The sequence below is a fragment of the Sarcophilus harrisii genome, chromosome 1 (genome assembly GCF_902635505.1).
Source record: "Sarcophilus harrisii chromosome 1, mSarHar1.11, whole genome shotgun sequence".
NCBI classification, from domain to species: domain Eukaryota; kingdom Metazoa; phylum Chordata; class Mammalia; order Dasyuromorphia; family Dasyuridae; genus Sarcophilus; species Sarcophilus harrisii.
The window spans coordinates 81,814,433-81,833,098 of record NC_045426.1 but is presented as its reverse complement, the minus strand read 5'-3'; the positions used below and the strand labels follow the sequence as shown (position 1 = coordinate 81,833,098).

General features: G+C 37.4%; 1 protein-coding gene across 1 annotated transcript in view; it reads left to right on the top strand.

The window, feature by feature from the left end:
• DOCK3 (dedicator of cytokinesis 3) overlaps positions 1 to 18,666 on the top strand; it is a 500,037-nt gene that overhangs the window by 395,283 nt on the left and 86,088 nt on the right. Inside the window, exons 15-24 of the mRNA XM_031958628.1 lie at positions 2,899 to 3,023; positions 4,535 to 4,697; positions 5,206 to 5,312; positions 6,320 to 6,491; positions 7,352 to 7,449; positions 10,301 to 10,384; positions 10,663 to 10,763; positions 11,661 to 11,742; positions 13,715 to 13,885; positions 17,314 to 17,506. Coding sequence (XP_031814488.1) covers positions 2,899 to 3,023; positions 4,535 to 4,697; positions 5,206 to 5,312; positions 6,320 to 6,491; positions 7,352 to 7,449; positions 10,301 to 10,384; positions 10,663 to 10,763; positions 11,661 to 11,742; positions 13,715 to 13,885; positions 17,314 to 17,506 — 1,296 coding nt within the window. The remainder of the gene's footprint in view (positions 1 to 2,898; positions 3,024 to 4,534; positions 4,698 to 5,205; positions 5,313 to 6,319; positions 6,492 to 7,351; positions 7,450 to 10,300; positions 10,385 to 10,662; positions 10,764 to 11,660; positions 11,743 to 13,714; positions 13,886 to 17,313; positions 17,507 to 18,666) is intronic.

The window sequence follows — 18,666 nt, the reverse complement described above, 5'->3', positions numbered from 1 at the left end:
GCCCATCATAGAAGTTCTTTGAGAGGTGGAACACTTGTTGGGTTATTGTAGAGAAAATTTCTGTCTGAGAAAGGGAATGGCTAGATGCTCACTGAGATTCTGGGAAGTCCATCTTCACTGTTCCTTCTCCTCCACTCCACCTCCATGCACACACTCATATACCTCTCTCATCATTTTCCTCTTCCCCTTTGTGCTTGCTCTCAGGACCTGTTGCATATGTACCTGCTTGATGTCTATCCAAGGCCCTGCCCTCACCCGTCCCATTTCATATTTCAGGTTGTTCTTCCCTAGTCCCTGTCATCACATAGCTGCCTTTTGTCCCAGGCATAAGTGATTTGTAAAAAGAATCATTTCTGGGTTAGTGTTCTCATTCTGTGTCAGTCCTGTTCCACTTAACAAGAACCATTCCATTGTCTGAAAATAATGTCTTACCTACAGCCAAATGCCTGACTCTAATGATAGTAATTTCAGGAACATGGCAGGACAACAGGAAAGATATTTTGGGCAAGGAGGTATTTTGATGTTTCCATATCACATGATTGGGAGTATCCCCTGCTGTGTCATTAGACCCTTGCAGGGAGAGCCATTATCATCTCCTGACTTTAAAGATGCTCCACAGAGACCTTGGTTTTAAACACTTTATTCTAACACATTTAATCTCTAACAAAGATGTCGTTGAGCAGAGGTCAGGCGGGACAAGATAAATAGAAGCAGATGAAGAAGTAGGGATAATCTACAGTTTAGGCCATTTGACCTGCCACATAGTGACATATGCATTGAAGAACATAAATATTATACCTCTAGAGAATTTTTGACACCTTGGTAAATTTTTAAGATCTTAAACCAGTAAGTGAAAGGTGTTTTGCCTTAACTGGTAATTGAATTTATGTGCTTCTTCCCTAACAAGCTCCTTCCTTCTTTTACCCTACATTTTGAAACAGTGACCCGATTAGAAATAAATTTGTAATTTTACCTTTATTGTAGGTTTCTGGGTAACTGAATGTGATTACTGTAGTCTTGGAGACATTTTAGCTTTCACAAGCTCAAGAAAATGCTTATGAGATTTCTGGAAATACATTACCATCCGTTTTCTGAGTATGCCTTATGGTCAGTTTCTAAACCTGTGTTATTTTCCATTTCTGCATATGCCTCATCGGCACACTCCGAGTATGCATTCTGGTTAGATCTATCAATATATTTTATGGTCAGTTTCTGACATGTTTCTGAATATAATTATAGTTAGTTTATGAATATGCATTTTTGTCAGTTTATAGATCCACATTATGATCAGTCTTTATAAATTATGGCTAGTTTCTGAGAAGTAAACTGTTTGTCAAGGACTGGTTTTTTTCCTGTTTCTGAGTTTTAATATTTCCTAATAGTGAATTTGAGAAGCAGCAAATCTCAACTTCATAAAGATTCAGAGAATAATCTGAATAATAGGAAGCACTATTATTCCAATTCACATGGATGCTCCCCCCAAAGAAATGAAGTCATTTCTGAAAAGATAAGATTGTCCTGCATATTCAGCCCTCAGAGCAGTTTTGTTCTTAAAAACAGGTAACACATTGGGTCGTGTCTTATTAGTCCATCAATCTTTAGATGTGGTCAATGCAGAAAAGGGGAAGAAGGAACATTAAAGTTTTTAATGTAAAATATAAGAGGAGTCTGGAAATTATGACCAACCTAGAAAGTTCTCAAACTGCCAGAAAATAAACACCTTTTATCTCATTGTAATTGTAGTCAATAAACAGATTCAGATTTCTGATTTTCCAAGTTTGAAAGTGGAGGAGGGGAGGTATTAAAATTGGACAGCCTGAATTGGTTCCACCTTTGCTATCAGAACATTCCATTACTTCATTACTGGGTTTCCTCAGCTGCTAATTCACCTTCCATTTTGCCTTACCCCTTATTATTTGCCTTTTTCTTTCTTTGAAGATATTTTTTTTCTTGCCTTGCCTATTTTTCCTGAAAGTCATGAGCCCTCTTTTAGAATGTGTGGAAGAAACTCTGATAAGTGTTAAATTTAGAAGCTAGGACAGCCTAAATATGAATATTTTGTATGTATTTACATGTATAATCAGCAGGTATTCTGCCACTGCTTTCCCTTACATCAGCATCCCCCCAAGGACAAGCATATTATTTGGGCTACTTTGAATTTTAAGACTGAGTCTCTTACACCCAAGTAAAGGCTGGTAAAGTGGGCTGGAGGTTAGAGAAGCTGATCCCACAAGGGGTTGACAGAATGCTGCCTCCATTGACCTAGCATCTGTGTTTCTGGATATAATCATCTGCTCCAAGAACACTCGCAAACAAGGTGATGAAAAATTGGCAGTCGTGCCCAGTGCCCTTTGCCTGACACACCTGCATGGAACCAGCTTCTGAGCCAAGAATCCAGCAGGAAGGAGGCTTAGTATTCTTGCACAAGAGAAAGAAAGGTTTGAACTACGAGCAGCCTTTCCAAAGAGCAAGAGAAGCTCTGAATTCAGGTTTGCAGAGTGAGGGAAAGGAAAAGTGGGTAAGGGATGATTGGCATATGCATTGCCCGCTCTTTCCAAAATCTCCCCCAGTTTGAAGCTTAAGTAGGATAGTCATTTTAGGCTGTTCTGTTGGAGGGTCTATTAGACTGATTATTCACCTTCAGGCCAGGAGAATGTTCTCTTACCCCCAAGTCACAGTGTAGTGAATGAATTAACACTTAAAGAAAACATGACTAACCACCCTAAATTCTGCTTCATTGATACTGGAATGTCCATGGTTATTGACCCCTGGCTTGGAATGCACTGGGTGCCGGCACATGTCTCAGAGGAACAACACAGGGAGGCCTGATCTCTGTCATCATCATGAGTTGCCATGACTTCTGCTCCTTGTGAGAAGCTTGCCTTTCTTTCACCACAGGTGATATCCGAAATGACCTCTACCTAACCCTGGAAAAGGGAGATTTCGAGAGGGGGGGAAAGAGTGTGCAAAAGAATATCGAAGTGACCATGTATGTGCTCTATGCAGATGGAGAAATTTTAAAGGTAAGGAAAACAACTAACAGCATGCTTGAGCCTTGTATGTATGGCCAATTACATAACATTCAAAGGCATGGATGCCCTCTGGAATTAACTATAGGACCTGTCAGTTCACCTTGTTCATATTTCTGCCTCAAACATTCCAGATAGGTAATCACCTGCCCATATATATTTGTTTATTTGTTATAATGTTTAATTTCTAAAGGAAACTCCATAATCTTCCTTGGTAACCCAGTTTATTCTCTCACAGCCCTTAGAGAAATTCTTCTGAATAGTTATACATCTTCCCTCAAGCTGTTTGAACCCATTATTCCTTGTAATACTTCATGTGAAGAAAAAGAACAACTCCTTATTCCCCTCATCCAATCCCCTCTTTTCCCTTTGATGACCATTAAGCTTCCCTCAGCTCTCTTTTCCTTAAGAGACTTCAGTGAATTGGATTTTGTCTTCAGTCGAGTGTAGGTAGTATTGTTGCTCTACTGATAGTTCAGGTGTTTATTAGTACACTGTTGTGCCTATAAGGAGCTATCGTGAGTTTAAACTCATTGTTTCCATAATAGAACTTTATTTCAGTGCCTCCTCATGAAGAAATTTGCTATCTCCTTGAACACCCTTAGGTCACTCATCTAAAGATGAGGCAACCATAGAAGAGAAACAATCAATTCGAATTTGGTTTCCCTACACTGTGAGACAACTCAAAGCAGCAGGTTTATTTGGGGACATTGTGCAACAGTGGGAAAAGATGCTCTTTTTTTGTTAATTGACTTTTTCTAATCTGATGAAATCTCCCATGCTGTTGATTTCTTTTTGTCCCACTATCCTATATGGTTTGAGGTTTTCTTTTCTGAATTAGAATGAGCAGTCTACATTAATGGTACATTTTCTTTCAGTCTGCTAGGCAGCTATACTTAGGTCACTTCTGTCCCAGATTAACATCCTGAGAAATCACCATCCTATTAGTGTGTGAGCATAAAGGTTTAGCATCAACTACAAAACTTGCTACTAAGAATGTCAGATTCCAGGGAATTGAAGTTTCTCAATTTTTTTTTTGGCCCTTGGGATGTAGGATGGCCTTGGGTGTAGGAATTAAATGGAAGAACAAGGGTCATTTCCAGATGAAGTGCTCCGCAAAAATATGAGGACTCAGCTATGTGTCTATGGGTATAGCTTCTTTTTAAACAATCATTTCTAATAGCATTTTTCCAATTACATGTAAGATTTTGAGTTCCAAATTTTTTCTTCTCCCTTCCCCAAGACAGTATATAGATTATACATGTACAATAACATTAAATATCATTTTCACATTAGTCCCGTTGTGAAAGAAAAATCAGAACAAAATGGGAAAACCATGAGAAAGAAAAAACTAAAAAGGTGAAAACAGCATGCTTCTATCTGCATTCCATCCCCCTAGTTACATCTCTGGATGTGGATGGCATTTTCCATAGGATATAACTTCTTACTTTGTCCTTCAAGCAGCCTTTCTTTTGATGTTGGTTTTATGTGTTTTTTTATTCTAGGACTGCATCAGCCTTGGCTCAGGAGAGCCCAGCAGGTCCTCTTACCACTCCTTTGTCCTCTACCATAGTAACAGCCCTCGCTGGGGGGAAATCATCAAATTACCCATCCCTATCGATAGGTTCCGGGGCTCCCACCTGCGCTTTGAATTCAGACATTGTTCTAGTGAGTAAAATTTCTTAATGGCTTCCCCATAGAGCACTAGTGATGGTTCCCTTTTCCATGAGTCCATAAACTGTCTTGAAGCACAGGGGGAAAGGTTTACAAGAAACCAAACTCAAGGGATACAATATTGTCGAAAATTGTTCCTCCAGATTTCAGAAGTAATGGTCCACGGCTAGGATGTCAGATAGAGGCCCTTCTGTTGAAGTAGACAATCCCCAGCTTCATTTTCTTTAAGAAACTCACTTCTCCTCAGGGTATTTTTTTCTTATGGTGGTTGTTTAACTTACCCTTCCAAGTCCTGTTTTATTAAGAGTAGGACTCTGGATCTAGAAAGATTAGGCACCTAGAGGCTTAAGTGAAGGATTGCCTGAGTACTTTCATACCTGAATCCATGAAATTCTTGAAAAACAAAAAAAGAATGGGAGCTGTCATAGTGCAAGAGGGGGCTCTATTTGAAAAGCAAAACAAAGGAAAAAATAATCAGTCCATCTCTTGACTCTTATTATAGCAAAAGACAAAGGAGAGAAGAAACTGTTTGGCTTTGCATTCACTCCTCTGATGCGAGATGATGGAACCACCCTATCAGATGATATCCATGAGCTCTATGTCTATAAGGTATGAGACTCAGACCCACCAGTGCCTTCTTTCTACCCCAAACCAAGGGCAGTATTGTTAACCACTTCCTTGACACCATTTCTATTTGAAGTGCTTTGTGATGTGTTTTAAAAAAAAAAAACATACATTCACATAAAGAAGAGAGTCCAGATATATTCAGAACAATGTTTCAGCCAGAAGAATAAAATTGTATTATCCATGTGCTATTAACTTTCCTTTCCACAAATTGTCATGGTAGATCATTTGTTCTCTGTCTCTAGTGTCCATAGCAGAATTTGCTCCCTAGTGTGGGCATATATGCTCTACAGCACCCCAACTTTCGTTCTTGGCAATACAACCTCTGAAAATACAATGAACAGCCTAAGGTTACCCCTAGTAGTCTCTTTACTGGGAAAAACTGTTGTGTCCTGCTTTCTAGAGCCCCCAAGTTGGGGTGATTAAAATATGAGGTGGGACTCCCAAGGTGGTGGAAAAAATGGAGTCCATTTATTTCAAGGGCTTTCCCCTTTTTTATAATGTAACAAAAACAACACTGTGCACATGGGGCCACATAAACAACTTGCGTTTGTATGTAATTTGCCACTTGGTATCACTCTGCCTCAATCTCCCATAGGTTGTCACTGCTCCCTGATTTCTCAGGAAGGCAGAGAGCCTTTAGGGGAGATGGGGAGCTGAATCAAACATTGTCAGCAGGTTCCCTCTGGGCTGAAGGGTCTTAAACCTCACCCAGATTTCCCCCACTATCTATGGCCCTCTACAAAAAACAATGGTAATCTTTGTGACCGGATGTGTGTTCTGCACAAGAATTCTTAGAAGTTTTAGTGGGCTTGGAAGAGGTTTGAACAAGAAACCATCCTTTCTGAGACACATAAAGCTCAATGTATCAGGCTTAAAGAGAATGAGGAGCATCAAGAGCTAAATTTTCTGGATAACTGGATTTTGCTAATAAGACCTGAATATGAGGAACTAATCAGTTGACATGTCATGTCTTTTCTCTGTAACTGCAGTGTGATGAGAATAGTACATTTAATAACCATGCACTCTACCTGGGCCTCCCATGCTGCAAAGAAGATTATAACGGCTGTCCCAACATTCCTTCCAGCCTCATCTTCCAGCGCAGCACGAAAGAAACATTCTCTATCTCCACACAGCTCTCTTCCACCAAACTCACTCAAAATGGTATGGTAATGATCCTGGGGGTAACTAACCAACCCCATGAAGTTCTTGGCAATCCAAGTTGGGGTTTTCAACAGGGTCAGATTTTTCAGCTACATTTATTTCCTGCTTTTGTTTTACTGGGGATGTGCAAAATAGGAGGGAAAGGCATGACATTTAGACATGACCTTTATGACACTTAGAGTTTTCCTCATTTTTTATCTGCCGAGTAGATTCAGTGTTTAATAAATACACATTGAATTAAGTTGAATTCCAAATTGACTAAATTATTTGGATGCACTCAGTACTCAGGATGTCTTCTCAGGCACTGCAAAGGGTTAAAGAAATTTTACTGCCTACTGAAGTCTTATGTTCATCCTGTTGAAGAAACTGAAATTAGGCTCCAAACCACATAGAGTAGTGGGCACTAGCCTTTCGATTGGCTTTCCTGATTGTCACTTGTAGGGTATAATGTAGTGAATAGTACAATAGAACTGGAATTTGAACAATATTTAAACCCTAACTCCAACATTTAAGGCACTTTTATTATTTTAAATATATTTTATTGATATCTTTAGTTTTTACAACACCTACATTTCTCATCATATCCCTTTATAATTTCATAACATTCAGTTTCCATTGTCTGTGCTTGTTATTCTTCTCATTTACATAATTTTAGTTATTGTATATAATGTTTTTCTGGTTTGGATTATTTCACTTTACATCAGTTCATAAGTCTCCTTTTGTCCTTCTGTAGGACATATTCCACTCATAAACCACACAACCCATTTAGCCATTCTCCAGTAGGTGCACAACTTTGTTTTTGGTTCCAGTATACAGAAAGTACTGTTATAAATATTTTGGCATGTTATTTTAATTTATAGTGGATCTCCTTGCTTTGCTGAAGTGGAAGGCTTATCCTGACAGAATCATGGACATTCTGGGGCGCCTCAGGCATGTCAGTGGGGAAGAAATTGTTAAGGTATTCATGCAGTCTTACCTCAATGCCTTAACTTTGATGTTACTTTAGAGATTGTGCACATGCTATTTGAACATCGAAGGCTAGGAAACATATCTTTTTGCGCTTCTCTCTAATGATCATCACCAAAACTTTCTTTAAACCTCTATCAGTATTGTCATTATACCAGAGTACAATATTAGATAAAGGGGAGAGAGCTGATTGCTTTTTAGTCAAATTTACTCTTTCTTTTTAATGTGCATTCCTCCTTAATAATTTTTCTGCCTTTTAAAATCAACCTCTGAATTAGTATCTATGTTTTCTAGAAGTCTTGGATATTTCCTTCTCCAAAGACAAAATAAATGCTGGTAAAAAAAAAAATTACTACTGTGGCCCGTGGAAAACAAGTACTCTGTGTCAAGAGGCTGCCTTGGATTTGTTTTACCTTTTTCCTCACTAACCACTGTCTCTTCTTGCTCTGTAGACGCCCTCTCCAAAGAACTAGATGTCTAACCATTTTTTCTTATTCTCAACAAAAGCTAATTAAACAACTAACTTACCCATCGCTTGGTCAGGTAGTCCTTACTCTTCTTTCCTTCTGGCTCCCCCTCCCCAATCTTGAATTCAAAGGAGCTGCCATGATTTCCCTCTGAAGGTAGCCACTTTTCACGGATCACTTTGAAATTGAAGCCTTAATCATAATTCTCTTCTTCTGATCCAAAGGAAACCAGGAACATGATAACAAGCTACTCTTCCAGTCTAAAGTTCTTTTCAGAAATCATGTATAATCTTGAATAAGGACTTGTCCTTTCTTGGCTTCAGAAATGCCTCCGCCACTCACTGAAGCTAAGATGAACCATCCTTCCTAAGAATATGACCCTAGACAATGGATTTTAATAAAAATACTTTTTAATTGAAATACTTTTGAGATTCAGAAGTTAAATATGGGATTTGGAGTCTGAAATGCATTCTAAAAGATCTTATTCATCCCTGTCTGTCTTCAGACATAATGTCAGTTTGCTGACAGAGACAGTTACTAAATTTATATACTTAGTACTAGAAGAGAGTGTAGAGATCCAAAAGTCCCACTATCTTTTCATAAAGAATAAAGATTTATTCGATATTTCATAAGTATTTAAGAAGGAGCTCTAGATAGATCAGATCTAAATTCTTGAACTTCAAACCCTTTGTATTCTGTCTCACTACCTCTTTAACCAAAGAGCCTTTTACATTCAAGGTACCAAATTGGCCTAGGGAGGTCACTTTGAACATGTTTTTTTAATATAAGAAGAAACAGTATAAGAAGAAACTAATTGTGTCTAAATACAGATTGAAGGATATTCTCTCTCTCAACTTTATTTTTCTTGAGTTATTTTTTCATTAGAGTGGGAAATCTATGTTTTCTTTCACAACATAACTTTTATCAAAAGGTTTTGCATAACTTCACACGTAGTTTCTTAATTGGGGTGGAGTTAAGTGAGACAACTTGAAACGCAAAAATTTTAAGAACAAATGGGAAATTTTGTTTTAAATGTAAGTAGGGGGAAATATTAAATACATTAATTAAAAATAAAAATAAACACAAAAAGATGAGATTCAGTCCTGAATAGGATTGAATTCAACCTTTTATTCTAAATCTATGAATCAAAATCAAAGACTTTGAAAATCTGTTTTATACTCTAGTGCTTGCTGGAAACTCATTTTGAATTTCATTTCCACCAAGTGACCAGATGGGTATAGTTGTTTTTTTTTTAAATTCTTACAGAATCAAAAAAAAAGTTCTTTTAGAATCATATTGGACTTCTGCCATTAAGATAAATTCCCATGTACTCTGGGCATATTTTTCATTACAAGAAAATATATCTTTAACCAATAAGACAGAAGGAATATTCACAAAAAGAAGCCTGCAAGAGGGAGTATGTACTTTCCACCATGAAAAGAGGTACATCTTTCCAGTAGATTTCAGTTTGGCATCATTAATTCATGTTAAACCTACTGGAACCTACTGCCATTCTAAGATTGGATTTTGATCAGTAGAATGTTAGCTTCATTTCATCTTATTTTGTTCTTTTTTATAGGAATATAATACCTCTAGATTCTTATCATATTCTGCCTTCTTTGTTGTTGAAGGTTTTTTCTGTCTTAGAACCATAAGTGCTCTAGATCAAAAGAAACCAACCAGCCAGATCTCCTTTCTTCACCTAAAGCTCTTTTTTTCCTAACAACTTCCTCCTCCTTGGGTCCCATAATTTTTTTTTACTAAAAAGACTCTTGCTGTAAATATGCATAGTCTCCTTAGAGTAGTACATAATATAAGGAGCTGCTATTATATAGCCAAGCTACAACATACATTCTAATTACCAAAATACTATGTCTTACATCATAAAGTTGAACCTTTTTGTATGAGAATGAATTAATTTTTTACTTACAATCAAACTGTGCTTTAATATAATTTGTTGTGAGAATATGTGAGCCACACACAATTCCATCAAGATTTCAAGCAGATCTAGAGCTAATAAAAATTCATTGTTTCATTTCCAAATTGTTTACATATGTGTTTCCTATATCTTTAGGTCTTTTCCTCTTCTTAATTAACCATAAATCATTTATAATCAATGAATCTAGCACTCATTAAAAAAGGGGGAACCTTGATAGAATGCAAGAATTTTTTATGCAGTGTCTTCATATATTCTAAAGATCTCTGTAATTTAAATTATCTCTCAGCACGATTTGGGGTTATTTTTTTAAATACTAGTTCTGATTGCTTGTGGGAATTTGCCCAGCTAAAGTACTGGATTCTTTCTTTTCTTTGTAAGGAGTTAAATGAAGCAGGTTGTTTGAAACCAATTCCCTTTGTTTCTTGGTACTCTTTCAGTTTCTACAAGACATCTTGGACACACTATTTGTGATTTTGGATGATAATACTGAAAAATATGGTCTTTTGGTCTTTCAGTCCCTGGTAAGTAGTCAGCCCAAGATATGTTAGAAGATGTTGTCTACAAGTTCTCCATTCTGCTGTATTACTTTGATGAAGAGAGTGGTGTTTAAGGTCTAAAGATAGAGACCCAAAGCCCTTGAAGAGATAGAGAACTGGAATAAAATATTTATGAGTACAAGTAGATAAAATATTAATGTTTCATTGTTCCTTAAATAAATCAAGAATGTCCACTCCCATCACCTTCAAGGGGTTTTGTTTAATTCTCTTAATGAGTCATGATGCTCTTCTGTAATCTTCAGGTGTTCATCATTAATCTGCTCCGGGACAGTAAGTATTTCCATTTTCGGCCTGTGATGGACACATACATCCAGAAGCACTTTGCTGGAGCATTGGCATACAAGTAAGCCCCATTTGATGACATCTTTCTGCTTTTTTTGTTTGACCTTTTGTCTTTTGGGTAGAAAGGATCAAAATCCCAGTTTAGTGGTTATCAAAGGTCAGATGATATTTAATACCAAAGCTTCATGAAATTTCTCTCTCTTACTTTCTAAAATAAATATTTCTTAAAGTATCTTGATTTCCTAAAGAGAAAATATTTGAAATCTAGACTTAGTTCTATCTCCAAGAACCAGAAGAGTTCAGGAACATTATTGGGTAGTCATAGGTCTTTGCCATGAGAAAATGTTTCCAGAAGAACCACCATGGTCTGGTGAGAATGCCTGCTCATAAGAACAATATTTCCAAAATGGCCCTCCTCCAATATCCCATAGCCCACTGATTTCCTACCCCAATATGAGAGGGACAAAGAAAAAAATCCTTCTCACTGTGGGAAAAGCATGGCACATTGTGGGTCAAATTAATAACCAACTGCATCATAAATAAACAAATAAATGATGCTGCCTGTCCTTATGAAGAGGTAAAATAGGGAAACATTTCATATTCTGTGATGTTAGGAATGAAGGGAAAAGTATTCCATCCCCAAACTATCTCCCCCATGGCCCAATACAGTATTATTTCTTAAGGTCAGAGAAGCTTTTCATCTTCATCCCTGAAGTTGACTTATTGACAATTTCCTGATTTAAACCTTGCTTACTAATTCTACAATAGAATATTTTCCTAATCCTTCCTATCACACATTTATACATCACTATCATAAATCTACCTCTTGCCTCTAACATTCACTGCAGACAGCCTTCTTTAATACATGATCCTAAATCAAAGGCTGCCAGCCCCAAGTTTTCAAGCTTTGCCACTCCAACATTAAAGGAGGATGTTCATTCATGTGTATCTTCCACAGAGAACTGATCCGTTGTTTAAAGTGGTACATGGACCGCTCAGCAGAACTTGTTCGACAGGACCATATTCAAGAAGCCATGAGGGTAGGTATCATGCTTGTGTCTAATAATGGCTTACCTCATCAGGTCTAATTGGTTCTCCTAATGATATTCAGAAATTATCATATTTATCCTGTTATTTTCATTCTCCTTCCAGGAGAAAAGCAAAGGATATTATTATCTAAGAATATGGATCTCGTCCCACTATTTCCCTTAGCAAACATTGTCTTTAATATTCTTGTTTCTATTCACCAAGTTTGATTCTCACAAGTGATTTAACAATCAGTGGTAAAATTAATTGTCAAGTAACATGTTAAAGGGGGGAACTTAACTATGTTAGTTAACATTATACCACTTGCTTTTTATCAGGAAAATGTACATTTTTCCTGATATACCAAAAAAAGTATTCTTTTCCAGTTTATAAGCTGGACATGATCTAGATTTTGCTTTTATAGCTTAATACTCTTTATAGCCTATTTTTGAAAATTGAACACATTTGGAAGGTGGTTGGCCTGATATTTGCATGACTCACTTATCCTTATGGAATACGGACCATATAAGGATATTCAGATTTTAAAGAGATGACAGAGTGCTGAAATTTAAACTTGTAAAAAAATTAAAGATGAAAAATTATCAAAACTATTTGAAAACAACAAATTAATGTTATGCTAAAATTTTCAGGGGTTTTCAGATTTTTCTTTTTCATCATACTAATTAAGTGAATAACAAATGTCAATAATTCCACAATCCTATACTTCAAAGTACTTTTTTGCCCATTATTATTTATTATGGAGACTCCACTGGTTTTATATTTTTTTAAATAACACTTCATTTATACAGAGATACAATTTGTTGTACTTTGTTTATATTTATTTCATTTCAGTTCTTCAGTGTTAGAAAATAACAAACTTGACTAAGCCTGTACAGGCCAATAGTTAAAAGATTGCTTCTAGCACATGTAGCAAAGAATAAATTATACTATGACTCTAATTTAATAATCTCCTGATCCAAAAAGAATAGAAGGCAATTTTTCCCCTGATAGAGTCCCCAATGCCAAGAGAGCTCTGTATGAGCAGCAGAATACTGAATTTTCTTTTGCTAGCCCATTGACAGATAGGTAGGTCATATATAGAGAAGCTTCAGAATAGAATTTTCTTCTGTATATTTCAATCAACTGTTCCAACCTTACTTTCTTGGATGAGTTTCTTCCTGATGTCTCTTTGACTTCATCGCTGCCAAGAGTCTCAATTATCTTAGGAAATCTGCCTTTTTTTTTTTTTGGATAAGCAAACCTGTTTTTCCATCTTTAGTCTGTTTTGCAAAAGGCTCCTTTTGCTTGTGGACATTATGAGAGATCACAAACTCCAGCTTGGCTCCAGAAACAAATTAGATGCCTTTATCTTTCATGTCGTTTATAAACTATTTGTGGAAAAACAGCTGGACTGAGGAATGAAAGATCCGGAATGTGGACTCAGCCTGCTGTGAAACATCCTTGAACAAGTCATTTCACCGAATTTTTCTGCCCATGAGTGTAAAATAGAAATACCATTGCCAGGCCCTAGGCTACTCTTATGAAGAGAAGATAATGCCTTTATTCCTTGAAATAAAAATACAGTATAAATTCAAAGAAGGATTACCATTATTTTTATTGGTGCTGCTTATTCCCAAACCCATTAAAAGAAATTAGCAGAAATTTAATTTTTACATGGCCCAAATTTCTGCCTTTTCCTTCTATCCATATATTTCCAATATTAGTCCATGGTTCCATAATACTAGTACCCAAGAAAATAGTTTTAAAGCCATATGATGAGCTCACCTATGAGAAAGAGGCAATCAACTTTATCACCATTTTGAGAGTTGTCTTTTGGAAAACACATTCTAAAAGAAAATACAATTCTGCTCATTATAATTTTACATTGCATCAAATTTTAATTTACTAACTCTTCTATTTTACTACCTAGTTCCTTTCCTTCTCTCTTTATAGCTTTCATTTTCACTCTCTTCTTGCTTCCCTAAGGCTTTGGAATACCTTTTCAAGTTCATTGTCCAGTCTCGAATACTTTACTCCAGAGCTACCTGTGGAATGGAAGAGGAACAATTCCGATCCAGTATCCAAGAACTTTTCCAATCCATCCGATTTGTCCTGAGCTTGGATAGCCGAAGCTCTGAAACACTCCTTTTCACGCAGGTTAGTTACAGTGTAGCTCTGGCACCAGATTTTTAATCATAATGGAGAGTTTCTTTTGTGTTCACACCACTCAAATGGAAGTACTTCTGCAGAACTTTCTGATTTATTATGCAATATAGTATACATTGGTTCCCAGCTGAATAGATCTCTAGAGAAGAATGGATGAAGAGAAGTATGACATTGTCATTAGAGATCCAGCCTCAGAACCAAAGAGAGCTGGGTCCAAGTCTTTCTTCTCATATGTACTGGCTAGATCATTTAATCTCCCAAGACCCACAGGCTCTTTCTAACACAAGTTTCAGAATAATTGCCCTTCTTCAGTGAGAGTTTTCTAAATAGAACTTCCTAATACCAAAGAAATGACAAGTTCAATTTTTTAAAAAAATGAATACAACTTTTCTCCCTCTTAAGACTCTTTAGACTTAACATACAACTACCAAACTACCAGACAGAAAAGTCTTTCTGAATATATTGGATATTTGAATCTTGTTAGTAATCACAGTGTGAGTTAATGAACTTGCATCAGCACATCTTAGTTCTAGCAAGAGATAACTGGAAAGCCTTAGACATTTTACAGACCTTTTCTCCCTGAGTCCACTCAGGCTTTCTTTTTTGTGTTGCTGTATCATTTCTGTCAGAGACAAAAAAAACAAGGGATTGGCTTAACAATAGGAATATATCATTTAAATGTTCAATTGGTTTCCATTCCTCCCAAAAAGAAATCTAATAGCTTTCCTCATCACCTTAGCTCAGTTAGCTCTATATGGGCAAACTGTCATATTTAATATCTGAAAAGTCTACATTGTGTTTCCTACTTGCCACTCTGCTACCCTTTGCCTCCAATTGCCACCCAGGCTTCCCCATCTCAGAGGACAGGTGAACAAAGCTGGCAGTTGTACCTCACCAAACAGCAGGGCTATCTCAAGGTCATCATTTAATTCTGTAAGTTAGAGCTCCCTACATACCTTTCAAGATGGGTGAATTAAGTGACCTTTTCCCCTCCCCCAGCCCATCTGCTCCTGCTATTCCAACATTCCATAGAGACCCAAGGCAACTTGTTCTTCCTCTTATCCAGAGAATAAGCTTTGGGAGCATCCAGGAAACTGGCAAAAAGCAAATTTAATTCCGAAAATTTCAGGAATGCCCTTGTCCCGCATCCTGGCTCTGTCAAGATAATAAGCAGAGATTCAGGCCACCTTTATCACCTCCATCGTATAATGTTTTGCTGGGGCTGAAATTTTCCTTAGCTTCCTTTATGTGTTTGATTTATCTGTTAGATGATTTAAGCATGTGCAGCACGAGAGATTCAACAATATAATTTTCTCTCTCTCTCATCCCTGTGAACAAGACACAGCAGAGTTCATACTTCCAGGGACAAAAACTTGAGTGTGATGACCTCTTGGGAATACCAATGAATTCTTTGCCTCCTCTTTTTTTTCCTATGTCTGAAAACTTTCAGTGGTATAATTTGGACCCAGTTCCAACCATAATAAGAAGTTCCCCCTTGCTGTCACAGGACCCTGTGCTCAAGAGGGAAGAGAGAAAGCCAAGACATATGGTACCTAATGACCCTTGTGAACAAGGGCTGTCTTACTACCCAACAAAAACCTCAGAAATCTCTAGGTCAAATTTGTACATACAAATACTTTGCCAGCCAGCCCTGCCTCACTGCAGAGTAAATGTCACTTATTAGATCCGAGAGCCTATAATCAAGCTTCCTGGTGATCCCATAAGTCTTTTCCCTCTGTCCTTTATAGAACTGGTGTTCCTCCTCTTTCTAGTTGTTAATCTCAGACTTTAAGGGTAAGAGCTACTCTGAATTTGGGGTTCAGATCTTAAGCCTGAGAGAGGAAGAAAGGGACTAACACAAATGGCCACTTTTTTACCATGTGGACAGATCTCTGGCATCATGGCCCAATCATTCCCAATAAAGTCTAGGGAATTTGTAAGTTGGTCTGACTAGGCTTTGAAGGTGGTAAGAATTCTCTCCACTTTCCCTGACATTATTGGGGAAATATTCCCACGTGAGTCCCCAAAATCACTGTGCCATGCCATGAAAAGGCTGCTCAGTGTAGTGGAGAGCTCCCTGGTTGGGAAGGAGGAAACTTGTACCTTTCTCTGCACCCAGTCACTGAAAATACTAAAATACTCTTTTACATCATGAAGTTGAACTCTGTGAGCCTTGACTTCTCTATTTGTTAAAATGAAGATTTTGGCTAGATGATTCTATTCAACTCCGAAATTTCAATATTTGCTTTTAACACAATCCTCTTTAGAGAGTTTCATGCCTGAAAAACTCCAGACTTCTGGCCATTTTGGATTTACCCTTGAGAGTAGTGGTAATTCCTTGTGAAGGATATAATTTGCAGAGTCTTCTATTTGCATAATTGAAAATAAGTTCATTCCTCCTGGAGAAGTAAGAAGCTTTCAAGTTCACTATGGTCAGCCTGGGGCTGGCAGACTCCTGAGCTGTGACATACAGAGCGGCTTCAGGTCTCCTTTCTGACACCAGCCACTTCCTTGGAAGGCGTATGCATCTCTAAATCTATTCAGGAGCAAAACCTTGGAACTCAAGAGATTGCTTTCCAAACAAAGGGAATATTTTCTTATATGGGTGCTGTGTAAAAATAGTTACAAAAGTCCTAGGACTTTTTCCCATCTTTCTAATAAAAAAAGAAATCACTCAATGAGCCACACAAAAGTGAGGTCTTGCTGTCTTCCTGTGACCACTGTTTCTACTGCATATTAAAAATAAAAGTTACATCATCTTAGCAAAGAATTGTAAAAGGAGTGGATGCCCATCAGTTGGGGAATGGCTGAATAAGTTGTGGTACATGAAGGTAATGGAATATTATTGTTCTATAAAAAATGATGAACAAGTTAATTTTAGAAAGACCTGAAAAAATTTGCACGAGCTGATGCTGATTGAAACAAGCAGAACTAGGACTACATTGTACACAATAATAGCAAAATGTGCGTTGATCATCTATGAAAGGCTTAGTTCTTCTCAATAGTTCAGTGATCCAAAGGAATCCCAATAGGCTTTGGACAGAAAATGTCATCTGCAAGCAGATAAAGAACTAAGGAGACTGTAAGTCAGCAGTCCTATGTGCACTTCTTTGTTCTGTTTCTTTTTCTCTCTCCCATAGTTTTTTCCCATTTGTCCTGATTTTTTCCCCCAACATAATTCATAAAGCAATGTGTATTAAAAATAAATAAACTTTAAAAAAAAGTTAACCATCTAACTGACAGAAGAACTCAGTAGTAGTTCCCATGTCCCATAGGCTACATTCTTTCAGAACCAGTGGGGAAGATAAGGTGAGCCTGTCAATCCAACCCTTGCCCCCATAGACAGTCATCTCTGCAAACCGGGTGGCAGCATGTCCAGCCTGACTGCCAATAACAGCAACTTTGATTTCCTTTTGCAGGCTGCTCTGCTGAACTCTTTCCCTGCTATCTTTGATGAGCTGTTGCAGATGTTCACCGTGCAGGAGGTGGCAGAATTTGTGAGAGGGACTCTGGGGAGTATGCCCAGTACGGTGCACATTGGCCAGTCCATGGACGTGGTGAAACTTCAGTCTATTGCCCGCACAGTAGATAGCCGCCTGTTTTCCTTCTCTGGTAAAAAACAAAAACAAAAAAACCACAAACAACTTATAGGACACTTCAAATAATTGCTATCAGAGTAACCTTCACAGTAAAAACATTTTTCTTATCATAATAATAAAGTTGGTACATGCACAGACCTCATCAGCCTCCTTTCCCCAAGTCTGCACCAGCTCAACATCTGCACATGTGCCAGACCCCCACCACTTCCTCCTAATTATACTAAAAATACAATATTCTGTGCTTATCTTCCTATATAGAGCTAGCTTTCCTTGGAAGTTTGAGGCTGGTACTATTTTCATGGGGACAGTATTATTGTTTCTGAAGCATTTTTGTCTCTCTAATCCTATTTCATCCTCCCATCACTGAATGGGTACTGGGTATAGAATATATTGTTATCAGATGGAAAAAATAAGGTTTCCAGATGTCAGCAGTGAGTTAGAGGCAGAGCTGATCTAGAGAGCAGGGCTTCTTCATAATTAACCCCTTTTATGTCATGGAAACCTTTGGCAGTCTAAATGAAGTTTATCAGCCCCTTCTCAGAACAATGATTTGTCACTTACATTCACAATTAAAGAAAATTATAAATTTTAATTATAGATTAATAAAGATGCATTTTTTCTCATCCAAGTTCACAGACACACTGAAATCTATTCTTGGACCCCTTAGGGAGCCGTGGACTCTAGGTTAGAAACCTCTGGTGTAGAGAAAGTAAGTTTCTTGAACCTAGCCAAGGCTCTATGTGCTGTTTCATACCCTGAATAAATGAGACTTGAAGTGATATTAGAAGAAAGAAAAAAAAATATAGTCATCTAAATTCATGCAGGAGAACAAAATTTGGCAATTAGATTGTTCTGATTATCAAAGGATGTGCCCTCATTTTGTCTATTGCTATTGAAACAGAGCAATAACAGATTGAGGTGAAACCGTTGTGTGCTTAGTAGCTATAATAGAGAAGGGGTATAAGTGGATATGTATGCAGGCCAATCAGAACTGGATTGATATGAACAAATGGTAATTCTCATCAAATCTCCACATCCAGTCAATGTAGTTAAGGCTAGATGTGCTATTTAAATGGACTTTTCACTATGAGATGTGCTATTAATTTAGGGGTTTGTCATTAAAATAATTTCATTCAGAAGCTCTTCCCCTGACTCACCCAGTACCACATGTCA